Raw genomic sequence first — 24,674 nt, forward strand, 5'->3', positions numbered from 1 at the left:
CAATCGGTGGCAGGGGGGCTAAGGACAGGTTCGGTCCTTAACTGTACACCTAGGGGATGCATGAGTGGGCAAACTGCAGCATGCACCATCAGGCATGCCTGCTAAGCTTGCAGACCCTCAGTGGGGTGAGTTCATTCATCACCACCAGATTATACTTTTGCGGGAGACGTGGGCAGAGGAACCAGTAAAAGAAGTGGGTATATTACCTTTGTTGCTAATGTGGTCCCTTCACCCATGGGTAGAGCTTCTGGGGGTCTTTTTATTTGGTTGAAACTAGATCTTTTCCCATTAGTGAAAGTAGTTCCAACTGAAAGTAAGGACTTGCTAGGGGTAGAAATAAAAGTTAGAACACCTAATGGGGCCAGATATATTGCGATAATTAATACCTACATTAGATCAGTCCCTGTAGACATCCCCTCCCCCACAGTAATTAATCTTGCTAATACTGTTCAGCACCTAAAAGGAGGCACCTTAAAACTGATCGCAGGTGATTTTAACACGACACTTGGAAAATGGCAGAGGGAGATAGTCTATTTGCAGGATCTCCAAGGTTCTCTGATTGGTTCTGGGGCATCCGCACAAACGACAGGGAAATTAAGCGCTGTAGCTGGCCAACTAGAAGACTTGATAATGGGGAATGAATGGCTTAATAATTGCTAATGGCAATACCTGTTCCGATAATCCCCCGCACCCGACCTTTAAGAGAGGAATTCTGAGATCTTACATTGACTATCTCCTGATCGATCTGGAAATGTGGCCGCTTTGACAGACATGGCAGTTATCCCTCGAACAGACAGCGATCATAAGGCCTTAAGTGCTATATTCTCTCCTGCTATATTTACTAGCTGTAATCTGTCAGCGGTCCATGCAAATCCCCTGCATACAGTTAATAACAGGAGGAAAGTTAAATGGGCAAAAGTCGTGGATAATGCGGAAATTCAAACTAAAATATACAAACTATTTGTGGATAATCTAGTTGAAGTACACTGTTGGTTCTTGTGCATTCTCAGCTGATGGAACAGCTTATGCCTCTGTTTACTAAAATTAGGAAAAGAGGGGCTTCCAACAAGGTTGCCCTCATGATGGTTCACTAAGAACTGTTGGTTGCCCAAGCTCGGTCTCCTAGACGCTCTGAAGCAGCGAATCAAGCCAAAAATAACCATTGCTAGGAATAACTACAAGACTATCCTAAAAAAGGCTAAAGAAAACTGGGAGATGGCCGAATGGGAAGAGCTTACCAACGCACTTAAGAGTAAGAATCAGAAGATGTTATGGTCACTGGTGGCATCCAGCTCGAGATTAATAGATAAACACCTTGAAGCGGTAGTGCAACCAGGAGCTTGGGCTTGGGTTGAGCACTTCAGATCCCTGTACAGTGACGGGGGCAGAACACAACGGAAGCATTGGGGAGGAACTAATTGAAAGGGATTGCTTGGTAGGCCTGGAGGCTTTTTCCAACCCTTCTGAGATGGAGGTAAACGTAGAGACTGAGTGCCCATATTTCTTCCAGGCTGAAACCAGGGTAGCCCTGATGTAAATGAAGAAAGAGAAGGCCCTGGCCCAGATAGTATTCCTTGTAATCTTTTCCTCTCACATCCAGATGTCTGTATCCCCTACCTGAATGCACTGAGCAACGCTATAATGAAGGGCATGACCATTCCACCGACCTGGCTAGGAGTTGTTATCGTACCCATATTCAAGAAAGGAAATAGGGATGTTCCCTCTAACTACAGACCCATAAGCCTGTTGGACAATTCTCAAAAAATATTTTGCAGACAGGTTCTGCCTAAACAACAAGCATGGGTAATAGACAATCATATCCTTTAGGATGCCCACGCATGGTTCAGGAGCAAGATCAGCACTGTTGATCAGGTCTTTCGTTTCGAGATGTTATGCTGGAAGTATTTCACCCTAAAGAGGGACCACCTGTATGCCGCCTTTATAGATCTTGGGGCAGCCTTCGACCTGGTACCTAGGGATAACATGTGGGAAATACGTGCAGGATATGGGGTGCTGTTTGACCTAATACGCATCTTGAGAGCATTCCACATAAGCACCTATGCAAGGTGAGATGGAACAAGGGTGGGGGGGTGATTTAACAGACCCGATTCCAACTCGTCGAGGGGTAAAGCAAGGTTGCGTGCCGGCCCAAACACTTTTCAGACTCCACATTAATGGGGCATTTAAATGGCTTTCACAATGTACGCATGATGCCCTTAAGCTTGCTGGAACCCCGCTTCCGATACTAATGTTCGCCGACAATACCCTGCTCATCTCTAGATCTCCAATGAGCCTTCAGGCAGAAGTGGACCCCTTCGTGGCCTTTTGTTAGGCATGGGGTCTGTAAATTAACCCAACAAAAACAAAATTTATGGGGATAAACACCCACAAGACATTTAGAGGGAGAATGTTAATCAATGGCTCCACAACTGAACAAGTCAAACACTTTGACTATTTAGGAGTCCGGCTGCCTGATTCAATGTCTTGGGGCCATCAGTTGGTGCAGAAAAAAAAATCTTCTCATCTAGAAGGCTTACCCAATCAGTAGGCAACAGAAGGAAACGGGGGTTGGTGCAGTGTCCCTGGTTCTCCAGATATACAAAGCTACTGCCCTCACGGCAGCCACTTATTGGTCAGAGATTTGGGCTTTCACAGATGCTTCCGTCCTTCTCACAGCTGAGAACAATTTTCTTAGGAACATGCTCAAGTTACCTAAGGGCACGCCACATTGTGACACTGAGGATGGACTTAGCACTAAACCCTATAAATTCGGTGGTGGCTTTAAAACCCTTGTTGTATTGGGTGAGGCTGTGGAAATGCAGGGAACAAACACCGTATAGGGACTCCTTGATTGGCCTAATTTCTAGTGACTCACAGGTAATTACGCCTTGGCTGAACTACATTAAGTGTTTGAGAAACTGAAAGTGATTGACCTTTGGAAGTCGTCTACAGTGGTTGCCAAGGACGAACCCTGACATTAAAAACAGCTTAAACTATGCCTCGGAACAGACATGGTTGAACAATGGCCATGAGAACCTGGCTGGGCAATTTTTAAATATTAAACGCTCCCCATCCTATGGAGATTTCCTGGATGAAATCCATCCCCCCTTTGCCAAACACCTGTACCTACAGCTTATGTACGGGTCCTTACCACTAAGACATTTAACGGCTAAAAGGGTAGAAGCGTACCTCCTTTGTGTCTTGTCATTTCTGTCCTCAGTTGAAGGAAACTGAAGAACACTTTCTTTTTTTCTGCCTGCAATATTCACACCTTCACGGGAGATGGATAATCCCAGTTGCTTATCTCTTGGGTGCCAGACACTACTGGGAGGTTCTAAGAATCCTTAAATATGACTCGAAGACAGTGATAGTGATAGTCGTAGATGTAACCAAATATCTGGAGAAGCATGGCGCATAAGACGGAGAGCCATGTCCTAATGGAAATTCGGACAGATACTTTTGAACTTACCTGTGATTACTCGATCTCCAATTTAGACCTGTTTCCCATATGCCATACATGTACTTCAAGTTGAATTTGTACCTTGCACATACATGATGCATATGTGTTTTAATTCTTTTACAGGTATAAATAATACATATTTTTATCTATTTTTTTAAAGATCTGAATGCACTTAGAGATTGTATATACTCAATTGTATTAATATATTTATGTATACTTTTATGGTTGTTTTATCGAAATAAAGTAAATACTGCTACTACTACACAGCAAGAAAAGGCAAATTATGTGGCATAATGAGGCACATTTTGTTATAGTATTACCAGTCTTGAAAATGTTTACACGTTGACCCTGCCTGGGGCAAAGGTTTCACCTCATTAATACCAGTTTGACACAAATACAGCAAAAAGCAACAGACAAATGATCAATCAACCTCTGAAAAGTGACTTCCAATGAGCAGCAACACATGCTCTTGTGTGTTTAGTAACTTTTGATGCGACTGAGCTAAGAGCATTTTCTTGTTAAAATCTGTAAATTATGGCGCAGATAATGGATTATGTAGCAACTCAGGCAAATTCGTAATTATGCGGAAAACGCAGCAGCGAGTTCATGGTGCACCAGAAGACAACAGAAAGTATATAGGACATAAAGTGCACCACTTCTAGCATTTACAGAGATAGCAAATAGTCCCTCGTGCGCTATAGTGCAAGCACTCCATAGAAGGCATAAAGACACACCAAGCAGCCAACAGCATGAAGTGAAAGGGAAACACTGCAGATTTTAAAGAACTGGCAACAATACATCTTGAGACAGCTGCGCTTTCAAGTCCTCCCGAAAAACCCATTTGCCACTTCCCTCACAAAGCCTCACACTGCTCACGTACACATACGCGCGCACACGCACGCACACACACACACACAATTTAGTCAGTGCTTAATTTGAGCCGGCTTATTTTTTAGGGCTGGCATTTACTTTTCTGAATCAGGCAGTTGCTGGGACCAAAAGACATATGGGAAGGTCGGAGGAAGCTAAAGTCGGAAAAGTGTCACAAAGGGAGAAAGCTGCAAGAGTGAGCTGGAGGGGCAGGGAGTGGATGTAAATGGATTAACGAGGCCGGACATGGCTTTAGGAATACGATGCCGCAGTATTCCATGCTCGCACGTTTAAATGCAGCAGCCGCGTGTTTCAGAGGAGAGCTTTGGGCACCGGCACATTTTTATTTACAAATTAACCACTGAATTTAGTAGGTTTATTAGGTATACAAAACAATGTAAGAGTGAAAACAGAAATGTGTATCTTACAGCGATGTGTGGGGGAATCTGCAGGCCTTTGCTGCACAACCGGGCACTGTCCCTGCACAGGCTGTTTAGCACACAGTCCTGAGAGGCCCCGCGTCCACAGCTGCCTCCTGTCCTTTGTATTGGAAAGAAAAAGAGACCATCTTGCCATATGTGCTCTGGCAAGAAAACAACAGGAAGCAGGAAAAAATGAGATAGATGGCCTTTGACTTATAGACTTCAGACTCCAAGAATAGAAAGTTATAATCAGTTCTGTCCCGGCGGCAGCTTCCGGTCGCGCTCGGGAACTCGCCTGGCAACAGAGCTCGTCGGGGATGTGTGCGCTCCGCCGCCTCCCCGCCCTGACATGTTCCCGTCCCACCCCAGCAGCAAAGGAGCCGTGGCTGCCGGTGACTGCCAACGACGAGGACAAGAAAAGGGGCTTTCTGAAACCCACAAACATCTGACCAGGCAGGCAAAGCTCGCTCGCGCCCGAGCCAGGAGCGTCAGGCGTCACATTAAACTGTGCAATCTCAGTCATGTTTATTAGGGTTGTCTTTGCACCCCTTGCTGGAACTTCGTGTTTCCCATTTTATAAATAGTTGCCACTGGACAATGCTGGTAGGACGCAAGTGTTGGGAGACTTCATTAAAAGCTATAGAGAAAATTCTAAATGTCTCAGGAGTATCATTTAAACGCTCGCCACTGGCACAGGCTATGATTGGAAAGTGGCAAGTTCAAATCTCGGGAAGGCCTGCCCAGGCTTTTATCCTTTCAGGACTGGTAAAAACGGAGTACCATTAAATCTGGTGACCTCAACACCTGTTGTTTTCTGCGTTTATGAAAGCCAGAAGAGCAGATGGATTAGTGCGTAAAAACACTATTATGGTCTTAAGTTTTGTTTAGCCTTTTAGGGTTGTGTTTGTTTTAATTGGTACATTTTATGGCAGTGAAACATATTTGTGTTTTTTTCTACTGAACGAGTGTACATCATCCAAAAACCTGCATAGTGTAGGAACCATTTGTGACTGGTCAACTGGTCTTTTCTCAGTATCGTTTGTGAATAGTACAGTCCTACGATAGTGCACGCAATGTTAATATCAGTAATCAAATATGTGTATACACACAACTCAAGGCGCTCTCTAGGATGCACCTTGCCTCCCCCCACCCCTTCGTTTGAACAGTCCTACACGCTGCTGTTCCGCACACCTGGAAACTAAGACTTTTGAGTACAGCACACCTATCTCTGAATCCCTGGCATGGCTTTCACTGGATGCCTGCAGCAACCCGCATCACAGGCAAAGCACCAGACAAAAACACCAACTCAAGATCCTCTGGCGCTGAAGAAGATAAAAAAATAACGAGTCTTAACTCTCGAAACAACAGGTTTAAAAACATCCACCATTAAATGATCCTTCCCAGTTAACACAAGGACCTATAATGCCCTTTCTTTCAGAACAAGCAAACTCCCTCCTTGCAAAAGTTCAAGACTGACTTAACAACCTGCTTTAAATTAATGTGAGCACCCTAATGAATTAGGGTGCATTCCATGCCACCATTTTCAGCTCATCTGTGTCATGACATAGGGGGACCAAACATGGAAATCAGCCTCGGGCATGGCAAGCAAGGACTTATTGGATAGAATTGCTCCTAAAAGTGTAAAACCGAGATTATCCACATTCAGATGCACAACTCCTCTGGCTTAACACTCCTTCCGTGGACAATACAGAAGCAGCATGTACTCTGGTAACAGAATGAAATGACGGACAGACAGACTGATTGTTATAAAAGTTCACCAAGTGGTAAACAAGTATAAACCAGTCCATTGTGCCGAGCAAGAATGCTTAATACAGAAAACTTTCAGGTAAAAATTATTTTAAAGCTCAGTGGCTACCATTGCCAAGCGAAACACGTTTCGGCTGGGTCTATTACTATAAATTGTGTAAAACAAATCCATGAGCAACCTATCCCTCACATCAAGGATTAATAAAGCAATGTTTAACCTCATATTCAATGGGATCTTACTTTTCTTTACCAGAGTGCCCCTAAACATCTCTTTGGCCCAACACACCACTCTTTCTCGGTGGTTGGAAAGCACGGGGTCTCAGAATATGAAAATCATAACATCTGCGCAGAGGGATAACTTTGCCGCACTGGGTGAAACACTATTCCCACCTCTTTCTTTGCAGGTGAGCTGCCCCATGTTAGTAACCAGATTTTTTTATTACGCTTTTATTCCAACATAAACCGGCTCGTGAGCCTGAAGCTGATCAGGCAGTCTACTCCATCCCAATCCCTGCCCTCCACCTGCCATTCCACAGCAGGTTTCAAAGCAGAATTACCTTTCTTGATGATAAAGGATAAGATAATTACCAAGTAAAAGGAATAAATCCAATGACGTGGCATAAAACAAACAGAAGCAAAGGGCGCAAGCCACAGCTGGCAAACCGAGGCAACCAGGTTGGCAGGCATGGGAGACTGCTGAGGTGTGCACTGGCCCAGCTGCCACACCTGAAACAATGCTTCTGTTTTTTATCAAACATCAGCGTGCCACTCGGGCATTTCAGAGCCTACCTCCGGCACAGGCTATAGGGAACCAGTGAACTAAGAAATTAGGGGCCCATGTATCGAGCCTAGGGGAAGAGACCCTTTAAAAAATGTTCACCTGCGTGTCCCACTTTTCAAACTTGCAAAGTTCCTTTAGTATATTGTGACACCAGAAAACCTGTGGTTTTTCAATTCTCAGGGTTTGCAATTGCAAAAGCAGTTCGAAAATCAGGGCCCAGGATATTCCCAAATGGACCTTCACACGCCATGCTAAGGCTGAGTTATAGTCTTGTCAGATGAAGCCTCAAATGACTGAATTTATGGTGTGTTGCAGAATGTACATAGTGCTTCATACCCCTGATGAGGCAGAAAAGTGCTCAGATTTACATCAGGTTTCAGGACACTATTCTGGAGTGCATGGCTAGTAGGGAGTGGCTTGTACTCTGCCCTATGTGGAAGGTATTGGGAAACATGCGATAAAAGGTCCAGTGAACTAGAAGTTGCACATAAGCATGAAGAGTTATAGGAAAGTGGGAGAATATACATAGTTCCATATGCTGAACGCAGATACCTACTTTTATTTAATTTGTTTTAGGAATTGTACGTCATCCATACAACAGAAAGAAAAGGGGTATTAAGCTACCCTCCAATGTTCGAAACAGCTTTTGATAATTCTTAGCTTAGCAGAAATCGGGTTCCATATCCTTGGTCATCTACACAGACAAAGAGCTTGTGATAATATTCGACTTTTTGAAGAGTGGGTGGATGTAGCAGCGTGGGCCAACCTAGAGCATGAGATCAGGAGCTGAAGCTGAATGTAAACATGCTATATGACTAGCCGCAGTATGCGTGGCCCTGCCGTACCACCCTATTGCTTCTTGACAGGAAACCACGCAAAGTCCCTGTAGGCCAATCTACCACTGAAGCTAACCCAGGAATATCTTCTCCACTTGCATTCTCGGATCCACTGTCTTGATGGGAAACCTCTCACTTTCCCTGCTGGCCAGTTAACTTCTGTTAAAATGCACTGAATGCATCGGGACAGGTGGTGGTGATCGGTTAAGGGGATGTGGTTGGTTATCCTTAGTCTGGGGAAAACACATATGTAGAACCTGTCAGCCTGCTAGGTAGATCTGATACCTGCAATGTTCAATGCGAACCCCACCATGGCAGGACACCACATTCAGAATGTAATTCAGATGTAATAAACAAACATGTTGTGGTAGAAGATGTAAATTTTGTAACTGCCCCAAAGATTTAACAGGAAATAGAAAGAACTGCTGCTCACTGCCAAGCACCATCCAGTGGTCTGCTCTAGTGTAAACACAAATCTGGCCCAGTGTTGGCCTGGCTTTTCGGGCACCTGACACTACTGGATGGACCAACTTCAAAGGACCAATGTATAAGCCATTTGTTTTTGGTCCAGTGGACCATGACATGACCAAAAAAAAAAAAACAGTCAAAAGAAATATGGAAACAATGTAAATAGTAGCTTGTTTGTCACTCCACAACAGAACAGTTAAGCTGTAGCAATTGCCATGTCAAACCTTTATAATACAATAAAAAGTGGAAGACTGAAATACGGGTACAAACCTTTTTTAATACACTCATTTCGGTAAAGCCATCACATCCCTACTTTACTATAACTATTAATCAAAATGACAATGCTGATTTCCTTTAGTAACGCATTACTCTTGAATTGTGGAGTTACAATGCCTGCTGCTAACTTTCTCTTCTTATTACTCACAATTGTTCAATAGGATTGTTGCAATGCTAATGCACTGTCCTACCTCCTGCCGAGGCCCAAAGCAGATAGGTTGAGGCACCTGAGAAGAGTGTTTTGCTAGCATGAGTCAGGTCCTGAGATTTGCAGAGCATGAAATGGAATGTAAAGGGAGAGCAAGGGATATGTTTGCAAGCTACATACAACAAGCAATGCAATATGTCTTGCATACTTAGAACAAGTTAATTGTCATCTTTTGACAACAGCGCACATGAGTAAAAACCAAAAACATGAGTGGAAACTGAAAAAAGGCAACTTATTGAACACAACAGTGTCTCACACGTGAGACCCATGTGCAAGCTCATGCACTCGCAGGCTCAATCCTAAAAACCAGTGTGACTTTTAACAAGATGGCCATTTAAGTCCTGAAACTAGGAAAAGCCAGGTTTTTATTGTTTTTGTGAATTCAACAAAGGTGTTAATGATCCCTATTATTTTTATCGGCATGCTCTAGAGCTTGCATCTCTTTACAGAGAAGGAACCCTCTAATGCAGTTATTTTTTAAGAAGGGATGCTCAAGAACGAAGCTATTCTAGATCTCAAGTTTTTCCTAGTCCTCTACAGTTTGAGTATAGGTTGTACCAAGATAAGTCCTGGCCGTGAATTACCTGGCGAGCACTGGAGACAGCTCTGACAAACATTCTTCTTTGCTCTGGTACTCCAACGTCAGGAGTCAAGTGGTCCCATCTTCTGAGGTTTAGGACTTGTCTGGCTGCAACATTTTGAATTAGTTGCATCTTACCAATTAGGGACGTAAAAACTTAAATGCAGAGCCCATTGGCACAGTCACGACCTGACACTGGTGCATTTGAAGCCTGAATCATGTGCAGATAGCCTAGGTGAGGGAAGATTCTCTGCAATGTACTCTTTGTACAAAAAACATCTCTAGTTACTTTATTACTTGGCTTTGGAATGAGAGGTACAACTTTATGATTACACCAAGAACACCAAGATCACCCATATTATTGCCATCAGTTTAGTGAGTATTGATGCCCTCTGCAGGGGTAAAATAGATACAGGGACACCATTTTCCCTGGCGAGTATTTGCATTTGGGTGAGTTAAGTTTAAGAATTTCCTTCAGAGTCCACCAGTCTACTGCTAGAAGGCATTTACCGACACTAGAGGATTTAAGGTCGAAAAGGTTTTCAAGTTTGAAGATTATCTGGGTGTTTGGCACAGTTGCAGCAGGTTAGTTTGGATGCGATCGGGAAGTGGGGAGATGCATTACAGAGGAGAGGGCTGCCTGTTGGAGTGTTGGAGAACATCTACTAGAGAGGTGAATGGCAAACAGCAGGTTGGAGGAAATTAACAATTTGGGCTTTGCGAGACTTTATCCAACCGATGACTGTGCAACTGGAGTGTCATTTGGGGCCAGATGTATCAAAGGGTTTTTCCCATTCTGTGTCAATGGGAAAATGTGTTCGTACATATGGCCCTTAGTCTTTGCGGTGGTGGACAATAAGTCAAAATGGAGTACAACAGCCAATCTAGTGTCCTCCATAAGTAGATTGTAATGTTGAATCTGTGCTTCCACCAGCATTTACTCAAGCTGACTGCAGACCATATTTAACTACGCAAGCATATTGCAAGACAGCGGGTAGAAGCAAACCATTCCAAACTCTTCTACCCATGTGCTTTACTTGATATTTGCGAATGTCCCTCCTCCATTCCTTTTGTAGGATACGGCGCTCAGCCTGCCTGCTGGCCTGGTAGCCACCAGCTTGTTGCCTCTTTGCCGACTGATAATTCTTTGGCAGCCTTGACTTAACACGCAGAGCTTTACATATTTTAATATCCCAAAGCCATCCTGGATCCTTAAATCAGAAATTAAAGCAAGTTTGCCTGTGTCATTCTGCTGGTGCGCACATGCGTTCTGACGCACGCACGGGCATACATCCTCACGCAGGCACACATGAAAGGTGTGACGCAACTGCAAGAAGCTGTCACGTCATTGCGACATTTTTGGTTGTTAAATAATATGACGATGCTGCGTGACTGTGGTAAAAAGGCCGACGCTGCAGAGCATCGATAAAAGGAATTAAGAAACGATCCAAAAACGTCTCTACTGGTTTTGCAAAGGCTCGGTTGGGGTGGGCGAGGAGGCAGTTTTAGGGAACGGAAATTTGCAATCCCCGACAAGTTATCTCGTCCCAGGGTGTAAACCTTGAGAGTGCACACGCCCTGTTTGCACCGTCAGCAGTGCTTTAAATGGGCCGGTACTCTCCGGTACTGAGTACCGGCACTTTTTTATTTTGAGAGGGAGAGTACCGGCATATCTCAAGAAAAACGTAATACTTTTAATTGGAGAGTACCGGCACTTCTCAGAAACAAGCAGGTACTCTGGTACAGAGTACCTGCACTTCTATTTTTCCATTTAAAGCACTGACCGTCAGTTAGATAAACACAATAGCTATCAAAGCTGAAGAAAGCCCCCGAGTTTCCATAGAGATGGGTCAGCGATGCGGGGGCTGGAAACTCCACACTCCGTTGTTGACGGACCCACACAGTAATGCACATTTCTGACACCCTTCACGTGTGGATGACTGTCGTGTCAAGCAGTGAAGAAAGCGCCAGTTGCAAAAGGAAAAAATCCCCAACGGATGTTGTAACATGTTTTGAGTCAGGGACGCCAAAAAGGCTGCTCTGTATTTCACAATTTATCGAAACACAATGTGTCGAGCACATAGGTTAGTATTAATTTCACTAAATTAAGAACGTGCCGATCTGCTTAGCTGAAAATGTAGCAAATGGGGGTAGTGGAAACTGTCCTACCGTGACTAGGAGCCACGCGACAGCAACACATTGCCCCTGGCTCGTGGGAATCAGGGTCACGAGAACAGCTCTACTTTACTATTTAGCCGAGGGACTGCTTAACTAAAAAGTAATTGATTTTTTTTTCAAGTTTTGTAAACTTAATATTTCTTTTTCATCTTTTGGAGTAATCGACTTCCACGGCAAAACCGTGAAAGCCGTTATTTAGGTGTTCGGGAAGGGAAACGTTCCCGATTTCTTTTATGTTTTAAATAAATCACGAACACAAGACGGAAGTGAGGGAACCGAACTGGATTTTGTAAAGCCACTGGTGGGAGTATTTGGGGGCGGGACGGGCACAAGTTGAAAAGAATGCCCGCCAACCCACTTAAGAACAATACGCATGATCTACAGCTGGAACAGACAGTTTAAACACACCGATTGGATTCGCGAATGACTTCCCGATTGCTAGGTAAATAAAGCCTCTCTACATAAGATATATACATATGGGGACCAGAAACTCCTTGTAATTAGGATACAACGTTTCCAACACCAGGATTTCCATCCCTATATCTATGTCAAAGATATATTAGTCCGAATGCAAGAGGATGGAACAAAACTACAGCTACCAGAATGATTTTTTTAAATAAAAGGCCAGGGCGCCAGCTCCCAGAATGCACATTTTTGTTAAATGAAAGGTCACTACCAGAATGCACCAAATTTGTAATTAAAAGCTGGAAACCTCGTGCTTCTGTGATATGGCTTTATCTCGTCACACTACACAACGAATACATGTAATATTGTTAGTGTTAGGTAAGAAATAGCGTTCGCTTGCTGCTGTCAGCCTTGGATGAAGGTACTTAAGCAGAGACCAAGGGTAAGCAGGGTAACTGAGGCGAACTTAGCCATCGTCCTGGCAGGTTTCATAAAGCTTTGGAGAGCCATCAACCCGCATCAAAATTGTTTCATGATTCTCCCGTTCAAGAAGTACACAACACGTATTTAATTACTCCTTTGATTGGCATATGTACCACATTACTCCATCGAGACAAGACACTGGTTGTTTGATGGCTTGGCATGCATAGGGATTCCAAAGTGATCATGGCTGCATTGAGAAAGCCCAGCCAACTATGCAAAAAAAAGACTGTGTGTTAAGGACAAACACGGAGAGGATATCTTCATATGTAAAGGCATACACCCAGAAATGTTTCCCTTATCTGTTGCTATTAGCCCTGTTTGATGGATCGCCGTTTGAGTTACACACATTCTCTCACCCTGCTGACAGAAGTTAGCCATCCTTTAAGCAAGCCTTCATCGGGACCAGGAAGGGTCACGTGCACTAACAAAGATGTCAGCCAAGAAATTAATTTGAATTTCAAGCAGAAGAAACCTGAATAAAGTAAGGAAAAGTAAGGCCGAAAATGTGAGCAACAAAAGACTGACAGGGAAAACTGAAACAAGGAAACTCTCCACAAATACATATCAGGGAATAGAAAGGCTGAATGGCGAAATGAATATCATGAATAAAATCAATGCAGCAAAACGACTATTATCTTGCTTTAGATCTCAGAGTTGTAGGTGGAAACGACGAGTCCCACACTTGTGAAAAAAAGTGAAAAACATAATGGAGTGCTCATTGAGGGAGGGTGAGGTATGATCAAAACCACTACAGGGAAAGATGTAAACTCCAACGGTAAGTCAAGTGGCAGAGTCCTTTGAAAGGGGGTGGTTACCTTACTCCAAGATTAGGCCAATGGACCATAGACTTTTTCATAGAGTTACCTGTGAAACTCCCAGGTGGGCAGTTACTAGGGTGAAGAAGTTCATGTACTACGCAGAAGTCAACAAGGTGCCCTTAAAAGTAACAATAAGGTTGGATTCCTTAATAGGCATTCTTGGTGGGTAATTGGGTTGTTGCCAAGTTGGCCAACGTCTATGTTACTGAAGGTGCTAAGTTACCAGGTGAGCAAACAATATGGAAATTATCACAAATTGACCAGAGCACGTACATTGCATTACGGTTTAGATGAGATAAAGTCAGCTAGTAAAGGTAGATAAACACCTCTAAATGGTGAAAAAATAATATTTGGGTACCTCTGGAAGTTGTAGCCTATATATTAAGTAAGGCATTGCAACAGCTAACCATGGAGTGAAAATTGCTGATGTAACAAAAAAAGGAAAAGCTGTACTACACAGTGCCTTCTAGATGGATGTCAGTTCTAGACATCACCTTATACAGGATCGAACACTAAAGAACCGAGTGCTGAAGTCCCTCTCATCCAATAATGATGTGTCCAATGTCTTTTGAGATGAAACTGCAATTCTGTGTTGTGCACTAGAGGGGATTCATATGTACGAGATATGTGGCTTCAAAACTTACTGTAGCCTGTGGCTACGAAAGCAGCCCATAGACAATAGCGCCATAACAACAGCAACAAACAAACATTAAGTGGGGGCTGAAACTATTATGAACCAGCCTGAGAAGGTTGTAGGTCAGGGAAACAGAGTAAATAAAGTTTCTTATACGCGTCATCAACATATCAGTGTTTCAGGCTTATGGAAGACAGACTGCTCACAATCGCAGGATAGCAGCCAGTTTACTTTAGCCAAGCTAGATGAAACACCTCTGGGAAGCTCTCTTTACATTGTGGTTGCTTTAGTACACAACAGGCACCACAGAAGGTACAAGGAGATGGAGTGTGCTTTCCTTGTGCAGACAGGAACCATCTTTCTTCTGTTTCAGCATCTCCTGGACACCAGAGGTACGTTTTGCACACAAATATATTTCTTGGCTCTAAGGGCAAGCTCCATCGGCGATCCATAATGCTCAATCAACCAAGGCAAGGGCAAGGCAGATCCAAAAGGTATAAAAAGCTACACCATGGTGGACAGTTTGAAACTTAAGTCAGTAAAATATAAACTGAAGACACGGAAGGATATGCAATCTATATCATCTTTAAAGAAGGGAGTATTACATGGCTGGGACACACATTCCAAGAATGGTCTTCAGAGGGTCTACACAAAAAAGTTACAATGGGCCGTTCCTCCATTGTAGAGCCCCAGATCAGCCATAGTGCAGAGAAGGCTACTCAAAACCCTGGTATAACTTCTTTTAAAAGCTGGAGTCATCAAATTGTGATTAGTAAATAATATCATTAAAAAGACAGGAAATTAAGTAGGAAGGGCTGGGCACCAAAGAACGCGAGCCCCTGACTGTTCCAAGATGGGCCATGCTCCAAGGTGCCGCAGGAATTGTCTTCAAGCTTCTATCGCAACTTAGATGTCATATCATAAAGACTGGTATATCATACTTAGACACCCACATTGAGACCCACTCTCATTAGAAGTCTGCAGCCCTCGCAAGTCAATGAACAGGTGGAACACGTGTGTTTGTGGTCAGGTGGTCCCCGGGAGAAGAACAGCTTTCATTACTCTCTTCTTGCCAGAATCTTCCCACCTACCTCAGCATCACCGAGGCACTAGCCTTGCAAACCTGTAACAAATGGAAAGAGCACAATGCTGTGTGCACAATCAAGGAGACTGGCCACCATGAGCACATTCAACCCATTATGGTCCCCACCACTAACATCCAAGTGTCTAGAGGTGATCATCTCAAAGTGAGCACTATGCACCAATTCATATCCCCTCTATTGACTACCAGCCACATCACAACTTTCGTCACCGATTCCTACATGCGCGACCTTTATCTTTATTCAACTAATGTGGCTCCCTCTCCCATATGATAGTTGGAAGTTTATCATTACAAGGTGAAAACCAAACACTTATAGCATAAGGTGTACAACAGTAGTGCTTTACAACAGCGAGAAGTTGGACTCACATCCCATCAACTGACACAAATTGTCCTATTCTGAGACTGGCTCACGTCCTTAAGAACTTTCGTGTATTGTAAGGTCGTGAGACAAAAAAGAAGATCAGAATAAAGCAGAAAAACATGTTCATTATCAGTGTGTCAGAAAAGATAAGCGCACCAATGACTGTCTTTCACTGATAGACATATTGACTTGCATCCTTTATAACACTGCTATTACATGCTGTAGTATCAAAAGGCAAGTGGCAATGAGGACGAGGGCCAGTGCAAATGCAGTTTGTAGTCTTATAGCTGCATTTATCTGGCCTGAATAAATAATGTGTGGCTTCATTACAGAAACACATTAATGTCAGTCCCTCCACTAAATTACTAGGCAGACTACAAATGACTCTGAACGCGGCCTTTAATTTAATCTATGGGATTAATAAGGCAATATTGCATTTTAAAGTCCAGTATGGTCCTCCCCTTACTGACATTCATTCACCAGATAAAGCTTAAGAAGTGCAACTTCAAACCCCTCCTCACTGGAGACCCAGAACATAAGCACACAACCGGGCTGGAATCCAACATCCGGTACCAAGTTTCAACTGATGGTCTCGACAATTTGTTGTCCGTCTAGGCAGCAAGGTGACTAGACATCCAGGCTGCACCTTTCTGTAACTGGCTTCTATTGTAATACCAAGAATCTACCTCACGTATCCTCATTAGACAGATGTAACAACATGGTTCTCTCATGGTTCCTAGAAAAGGAACTATAAGGCATGGTTGGAATCATGAGCTAGTCCTTTGAACACAACATGCTCAATGAATGGCCAGAGATGAGGGATTTCAGGCTTGGCAATAAGATCTAGCATTTCTTATGCGTGAAGGGCTGGAGGTTGCCTGTGCGTCTGACAGGTGGCCACCACCCACTTATAACTATGAAAAATAACTTTGGTTGAAATATATAACTACTAGAAAAGGATCTGCACTATCTTGTAGCAAAAGATAAATAACTTATGATTAATAAAAAGAAAGTTAAACTTAAAAAAAAAAAACACAACATGGGGGGGGGGGGGGGGGCTGAAATATGAGGCAACCTTGCACAGATTTGTTCACATTTACTAATGATCCAGTGCAGGAGTATTGTTTGATTTCTACCCACGACCCTTCTTTGTGGATTTGTAAACGAGTTACTGTGTATCAAAGTACCTTCACGTATGAATGTGTTATAGGCATGATGGATAGCAGCGAGTAGTGGGGTCGAAAACGCTGTCCCTCTCTCGGCACTTGTGATTTACACATGACATCCACCTAGTTCTGCTACAGCACTCAACAGGAAATCTTAAGGTGAGGCATATCCAAAACTTCCCAGGTGTACTTATGTTTCAAGATCCAGCCCACGGCAAGTCACACCCAAAGATCAGGGTGGTTCTTCATCTCCTAAAAATAAAACTCTGATGGTGACTAAACACAGTGACAATAGTTTTTGACATGAGGAAAAACAACTGTTTCATGGATGACTTTTAACCCATCTATTGTGACTGGTGGGTTTTTTCTCTGCAGATCTTCAAAAGTTCTACAAAAACAGAGAAAAACAATCAAAGTACCCCAAAATAGTCCAATTGGGCACTCCTAACCTCAAACCGAAAGGTAAAGACGTGGCAACCTGGAACCCCACAGGTCTAGTAAAACCAGCCTGTTAAAGTTATACAAACTTCCTACAAAGCCAAGTACAATAGCAAAGGTGAGGAACATTTGTTTGTTCCAGGTGGCCTTATTTGAGCCCCCTGTCTGAACACTCAGGTCATGAAAAAGCAAAGTTCTGAAAGCACGCTCTTTCCCAATAGCCACAACCTCCAAACCTGGGATCACTGCACCTGGATGCGAACAGCATTTCCCAATTCAGGCTGACGGATAAACTGCACTGCCAACAAACATTTTGCAAACAAACCTCCTTTCCATTAGTGTGGAAAGCCAATCCTCGGTGGAAACAATTGTTATTCATGTCAAATGACAATCTCAGAAGGAAACACAAGGCTACAAGATGTCCAAGAGGCCTGGTGATATCACAGTTAAATGACAGAATATGTCAGTTTTTACTCTAATGCCCACCAGTCGTTTTTTGTGAATGAAAACCTACATATGTAGGTGGGAGATTCTGAGAGAATAGGAACTCAGCAAGCCTCAACCCGAAAGACAGCTTCCCCACATTAAACATTAGCTACTCATAACTATTTTCTATTTGCCTTCTCTGTTTATACAGTTAGCAGTGATTGTTTATTTTTCCCAAGCTACTTTCACGTGCTCCAAAAACTTGGAACCAACACATTGAAAACAGCCACTGCTTATAAAACACACATTACAGTTGTGCAACGCTTGACATGAAATGTTCTTTTGGCCTCTGGCTACTTGCAACTGGAGCTCCCGTGAGCTTCCCTCACTCTGCGACGTGTTGCACGGACCCTGATGGCAACATGATGGGAAGGGTGGGTGACTGCAGAGAAGACTAAACAAGAGATAGCATCAAGTCTGGAGTGCCGCTGTGTCAACAAAAAAGGGCTACTTACATGAGGTCAGGTCTGTGCTTGTGCAGGATGGCACAGAAGGCCAGGCCGTCCCGGAAAGAGGTGGTCATGTTGGTGATGTTCACATCTGGGTACCCCTCGCACTGCTGCCGACACCACTGCTGTAAAGCCTTGATCGCTGCCATCCTGGGAGAGAGGCTCGTCCACTGAGACGGGAGACCAGTTCCACAGTAATGCCTAGGGGTGGCGGGAGTTCAGTGAGCCCCGGACACGAAGGGGCAACCTGGGCAGATGTCAAGATGCAGGTACGATCGCGGTGCCAACCCCCTCTGTCAGCAAAGCCATTCTTCTGTGATCCCGGGATCCCTGCAGTTGTAGGCGGTGGTGAGGAGGGTTCCAGGCGGGTTCTGGGACTTAGGATTTTGGCCTCTTTCTTGGTCCAATATAAAACTGTTGGCAATAGTTCGGCTTAGTTACAACCAATGAACTGACACACGGTACTCGTAAGAAGGTAGTTCTGCCCAGTAAATGGCATGTATGACGGGTTATTGTGCTGTAGGCTCTCTTTCCATGTCTCCCATACACGCTGCTCAGCCCGAACAAGTCGCGAGGCTCCCAAACCTGCGCTTTACCCGGAGAACCCAACTGGAGATCCCGGCGCCTCCGTTGATCCTTCGAGGATACACACACAAACTTCAATAAAGTACAGCCAGGAGGAGGAGCTTCGGAGTGCCGCGCCCCTTAGAGGAAGGATCCTTAGCAACGGCTCAACGTCACGTGACGGTCATTGACGTCATGCACGTCACTCGCGTCATCTGTATAGGTGCACGTCAGAGGGGGAACATTCTGAAGCTGAGCAGCTTTTATTTTTGAGAATATAATAGGGTCTGCAAGCCGTCCAAAGACGTGCTTTGCTGAGAAGAAGCGCTACGAATACTGTAAACACATGCTTAGTTCCCCCAGAGCGGTGTTCGAAATGGAAAAAATACTCTTGGATCTCAGGGCAGCATCCAAAGTGCATGGAACATTACTTTACCACTTCGCTTGTGATATTTTAGGAAAGTTTAACTTTCCTCAGAATAGCGGATGAGTTTTAATGACAATCCAAAGGTCTGTAATAATTTGAGGAAAGTTAAAAAGTTCCCAATTAAAAAAGCCCTACATGTTCAATTAAATATTGCTAGCACGTGCTGACCTGACGGCGCATCTGGGGGAAAAACAGCAATCCCGTCAATCAGAAGTTTAGCAAAGGTAACCGGATTTCCTGATCGGTTCATAGACTACAATGTAAAATAGCTTTGGCAGTTAATGCACGGTCTGCAGCAGACATATGTATAGCCAGCAAGGTCATAGCTGCCAAGTTTCCCAGGTCCTTAAGTGATGTGCTGCCCCAGTCCAGTTTTTTCTCTTTTAATTCTGGGACTTTTAGTCCTGTTTTATAATGAAATAAACAAGCTTACAATTCCCAGAATTCAAAGAAGAAACCTGGCCTGGAGCAGCACATCACAGCATGTACCTGGTACACCTGGCAGGGCTGAATTCTGGTGGATACATCTGTTTATTCTCTGGTCACAGGTTTGAATCATCATAAGATTAGCTCAGAGTATTAATGTGCCTGTTTGATTTGATTGATTTTATTAAAGTGCATAATAGTTCATCAAAACCTTTACACAATCCATAATAGCATAACATTCACAGTACAAATGTCATAAGAAGCCATAAAAACACATACAAAAATTGTTTTACAATACTTTATTCAAGATGAAATTCATAAAAACACCTAAACTTTTTACAGTGCAAATCCTTTTTGGATATAAATATGAGTCAGTTGCGCTTTGCCTATACCCATAAAACCTTAGCTCTAATATTGATTCGTAAGAAATACACGACCAATAATTTTAATTTAAGACTAGATACTGTAAAGGGTAGCTACCAAGCAGCAACCACCTTATTGCCTTTAGGCCATGTGATTTTGTACATAATCGGTTAACATACTAAAAGGCCACATCCTCATACCGTACTCTCGCTTGAATTCATCTTACTTTGGGCATCCACTTTTTTGGAGACCTGACTTAAAAATGTTAATCTAGCATTCAAAATAATGTCAGATGACTTAAAACTAGCAATTACCACTTGCCTACACGTATGTATATTCCTCAGATTAGATGCCTCCTTAAGATGTCTTCTGCGATCTTGCTTTAAACCTTAGCATATGCAGATCCAGTGTATAAGGTTCCCAACTCCACACCCACAGAGGATACAGGGGGAACTTAAACCTGGAACGTTCCCAGGGGGGAGTAGCAGAAGCTCCTGGGAACAGGCCAAATCAATATTTAATGAATAGATCTTTTTCTTTCTTTGACCATCCTGACTTCAGGTACAACTGGTATTTCATGGTTTTATACTCATTTATTATCATCCAGGAGTGAGATCTACCAGCCAAAAGATCCTTGTTCATAGCCAAAGACTTTTTCTTCACAATATGATTAATAATTTTAAAAAAAGTATCGAGAGCTAAGTTCTCGTCCCACAGAGAGTGGGCGCCCTGATCTTCTAAGGCTTGGTCTAAATGTACCCGGGATGGATTGCTTGAGTTTGAGCTCATCCCCTGCCAGAGTGCTTAACTTAACCCATTTCCATTTGCTTGTTGAACCTGTTTGCAGACTTTAATATAGGCACCCTGTCTTGCAACTAATTGATTCATATGCCCAAAATCCAACCTGATTTGGGCCTGAGATGCATTAACTGGAAGATGAAAAAGACCTCTAAAAACTTTACCAATCATCCCATTCAGGGTAACTGCATCTCTACCCCTCAAAGCTTCACTACCATAAATGATACTAGGAACTAGTTTAGAGGATATCACATGAAGCAGAGGAAGATAGCTAGAACTGTCTAGTGATCTTTGCAGGTTACGAAAAGCAAGCAACAGCCCATTCCCTTTTCGCGTAAGTCAGTTTTCTGGGGAGTAAAAGACTCCTTCGCATCGAATATTACCCCCAAGTATCTGTAGAGTTTTACTTGTTCAAGTTTATGGTCTTGAAGGTACCTCTTATACCTTTTGTGTATTCTTTCACTGATTTCCATAATTTTCATTTTTTTCTTGTTTATAACCATTCCACTTTGTTCGGCAAATTCTGCTAATTTTACTATCAATCACTGTTATCCTACTTTGGTGTGATTTAGAAGGATTACATCATCCACATAAAGCAAATTTGAAATAAAGAGGTCCCCATTCTTTGGAGGGTGCGCATTTACCCCATTTAACATAGTGGTCAAATCGGATACAAAAAGATTAAAAAGATATGGCGCAAGCACACAACCCTGTTTGAGACCACGTTCGGTCTTAATTTCTCTTGATAAGAACAAACCATCCCCTACTTTCACCCTAATCCAAGTGTCAGTATATAACATCTGAATACATTTTAATAGCTTTGCCAGAATACCCCGTTGGGTTAATTTTGCCAATAACTGGCTACGCTGATCTGAGTCAAATGCAGATTTAAAATCCACAAAACGTATGTACAGAGGTCATTTATTTTGATTACATTTATCTATAATGGTGGTAAGAGATAAAATGTTCACCGTTGTTCCTGGCCCTTTAATAAAGTCTGTCTGATTAACCGGAATGATGTTATTTTCGTTTGCCCAGCTCCTGAGATCCTCCAAAAGGGAAAAAGAGTGGTATTTTGATTCAGAGTCAGTTAGGGTGATTAAGTGGTAGCTCTCGTGGATGGGTGAATAATGGCACCCTTCCAAGAACTTGGAATAGCTTCAAGTTCCAGTGCATTATTAAAAACCACGGCAAACTTCTCTGCTCAGATGCTCAGGTTTGTTTTGTATAAGGCAATAGAGATCCAGTTTTGTATAAGGCAATAGGAGCCACAGCCTGCCTACTCTTATTAGTAAATCTAGTAATATGAGCAACCTTAAACGTTAAATCGTTTCCTTCCTTGAGCTTGGGGCAGGTGAAAGTGTCAAGGATTTCCTGGCAATGAACCCCTATTGACCCCCGTTGGCTGAAAAAACACTTTTTTTATTATCTTTTGTTAGGTTGAAATATTGAGTTAAAAAGTAATACCAAGACGATTCGGAAATATCCAAGCTAGTCAGGATCGTTGGGGGTTTGTTTAAATGGTTTACCATTTCTCAGAATGCATGGCAATTCGTTTTTTTTGCTTAGAAATACGGCCTTTGCCCAAATGTCCTGCCTATTCTTTGCCTTTTCTTCCAACATCTGTTTCCTATATGAGTTATTTGTATCTTTTAAATCTTTTGGGATACAAAGATCAGTTGGGTTCTTCTTTGCAAGTCTTAGTAGCCTATTCCTCTTTTCCCTCAATAAGGCAATAACAGCAGTTATTTTTAATTTATCTCTATTTCTTACTTTTTCCAATGTATTATGCTGATAGAAACAGATTGCAAATTTTTCCATGAAAGCTGGCCATTGAAAAATTGGGTCACCAGTTGAGGCACCAGCCGGGTCACAAATAAGTTGGTTTAACAGCGACTCTGAGTTTATATCAATAACTTCAATTGAACCACCACACCATCGAAGTTTCTTATAGTTAGTCGTGGTAATTATTTCCTGTTGCAGAGCATGCATTGTAACGTATCACACCGAGTTGTATCTTTTTAAAGATAGCTCAGTGATTTAGCCAAGGTTAGACTGCCCTTCCAGTGGAGTTGTGGTTTGGTTACCCAATGCCTTCGAGGTAGATCTCTGATATTCAGACTCCTAAATAATGTACTGTACTTTTTGATGAGGAGGGGGAACACAACCTAGACATTGCAAAACATGCGAAACAAAAGTCATACATCTACCGTAAAGGGGTATCAGAAATTATGGTATATATTGATGGATATGTTAATTCATTACAGAAGTAAATGATGTAACTGCACTGGGTACTGTGACGAACTTTAACTTTGGATCTGGTTCACTCAGGCTTATTTTTGCATACAACGCAGTGACTATTGAGGCTGGCTTTTAGAAAAATAAATTCTGTTATTTCCAGTTATTCCACAGAGCAACCACAATTTTATACTCATTATTTTGTTGCAGAAGTCCTCTGGGTGCTTGTTGGGTATCCTGAGATTGACATAGTACCATCAACGTAACCTACAGACCCAGCAATGTAGTGGACAATAGTAACATGGGCAAATAATGCCCTGAATCCTCACTGAACTTTCGGTGTAATTGGTGCTCTAACTGACTGTCACAAAAGGTCTTATGCAGAGATTAGCTACCTTTGGGTCAGTAATTACAAATATTTGTCCATGTGCGTCTACACTTGCACCTTCTATAGTTTTATTCCCAAAACTGTAAATATTGGTTTGCCCATTATTGCTTAATGAAGACAAATAAATTATTAATAATGTGAACGGCAGAGAGCCAATAAAAATGAAGCAGCATGAATTTCAGATTAATGGCCTCATTACGAGTTTGGTGGTCCCAAATTGGGCCCGCCAAACTTGCAGGGAGGACTCCACCGCCAGGCAGTGGGGTCCCCTTTGCCCTATTACAATGTTCCCTGTCAGACGGAAACATTGCAATAGAGTGTTTCCACTGGTCATACTGTCAGGAACAGTACTATGAGATAGCACTCGGCTCTCTTAAAGGAGCTGAGTGCTATCTTGCAGCACAGAGGGGGCCAAGAAGCACCCTCGGAATGCACACTGTCTGCAGGCAGTGCGCATTCAGAAGGTGCAGGGCAGGGGGGCCCACACACTGCCCAGGCCCTGCCCTTGCCATGGGCAGTGCAGGGGTCCCCCTGTGGCCTCCTTCACTTGTTCTCCACCAGCTTCTTCATGGTGGGGAAACAACCATGAAAAGGCTGGCGGAGAACAAGGTTGTAATCAGCCATGCGGCGCTGAGTTCAGCGCCACCCTGGCTGACTACAACCAAGACCGCAGTCAGCCAGTCAGAAACAGTGTTCCCAGGGTGGACGGCGGTCCCCTGCCTGGTCCGCCCACCAGGGTCGTAATTGGGCGGTCAGACTGCCCGAAGTGCAGTGGTCCAACTGTCAACACAAGTGTGGCAGTCCTTGGACCGCCACACTTGTAATGAGGCCCTAAGTCTTTGAAACAACTTATTGAGGCAAGAAGATCAGAAGGCTATAGGCAATATTGGAGACTGATTGTCTCGACACAGTTATTGGGGTCAACAGTGACCTGTGTAGTATAACATCTAGTAGTTTCTGCACTGAACATAGTATGCACTGTACCTCTATGTTAGAAAGTATGTCATTGTGATGAACCTCTCTGGGTACCTGTACCTTAACATCAGCAAAATTCCATTTAAGTCTTTTCCCTTTGGGATATTGCAGCTGTATTTTGAGCAAAAATGCAAAACAAAGCCCCAGTAGTATATTTAGTACCTATATCATCTTTAGGTTATCCACCTTTTGATTTACACCTATAAAACGATTAAAACCCAGTTTAAAAGGGAAACAGCACTCAGTTTAAACATATAAACACTGACAATCACTTGTAAAACCCCAAACCACAATGTCATTGAAAGAA

At 43.1% G+C, this 24,674-nt stretch overlaps 1 protein-coding gene across 4 annotated transcripts in view; it reads right to left on the reverse strand.

Moving 5' to 3' along the window:
- MICALL2 (MICAL like 2) overlaps positions 1-18,826 on the reverse strand; it is a 162,676-nt gene extending 143,850 nt beyond the window's left edge. For 3 of the 4 annotated variants that reach the window (XM_069209903.1, XM_069209901.1, XM_069209902.1), the window contains exon 1: positions 18,195-18,480. In XM_069209903.1, the coding sequence (XP_069066004.1) occupies positions 18,195-18,337 (143 nt within the window). In that variant the 5' untranslated portion in view covers positions 18,338-18,480. Of the gene's footprint in view, positions 1-18,194 lie in introns of all 4 variants that reach the window. The other variant, XM_069209900.1, reaches the window with a different exon arrangement.
- Between the last annotated feature and the right edge of the window lie 5,848 nt (positions 18,827-24,674).

Source organism: Pleurodeles waltl, chromosome 10, assembly GCF_031143425.1.
Source record: "Pleurodeles waltl isolate 20211129_DDA chromosome 10, aPleWal1.hap1.20221129, whole genome shotgun sequence".
Taxonomy (NCBI): Eukaryota; Metazoa; Chordata; class Amphibia; order Caudata; family Salamandridae; genus Pleurodeles; species Pleurodeles waltl.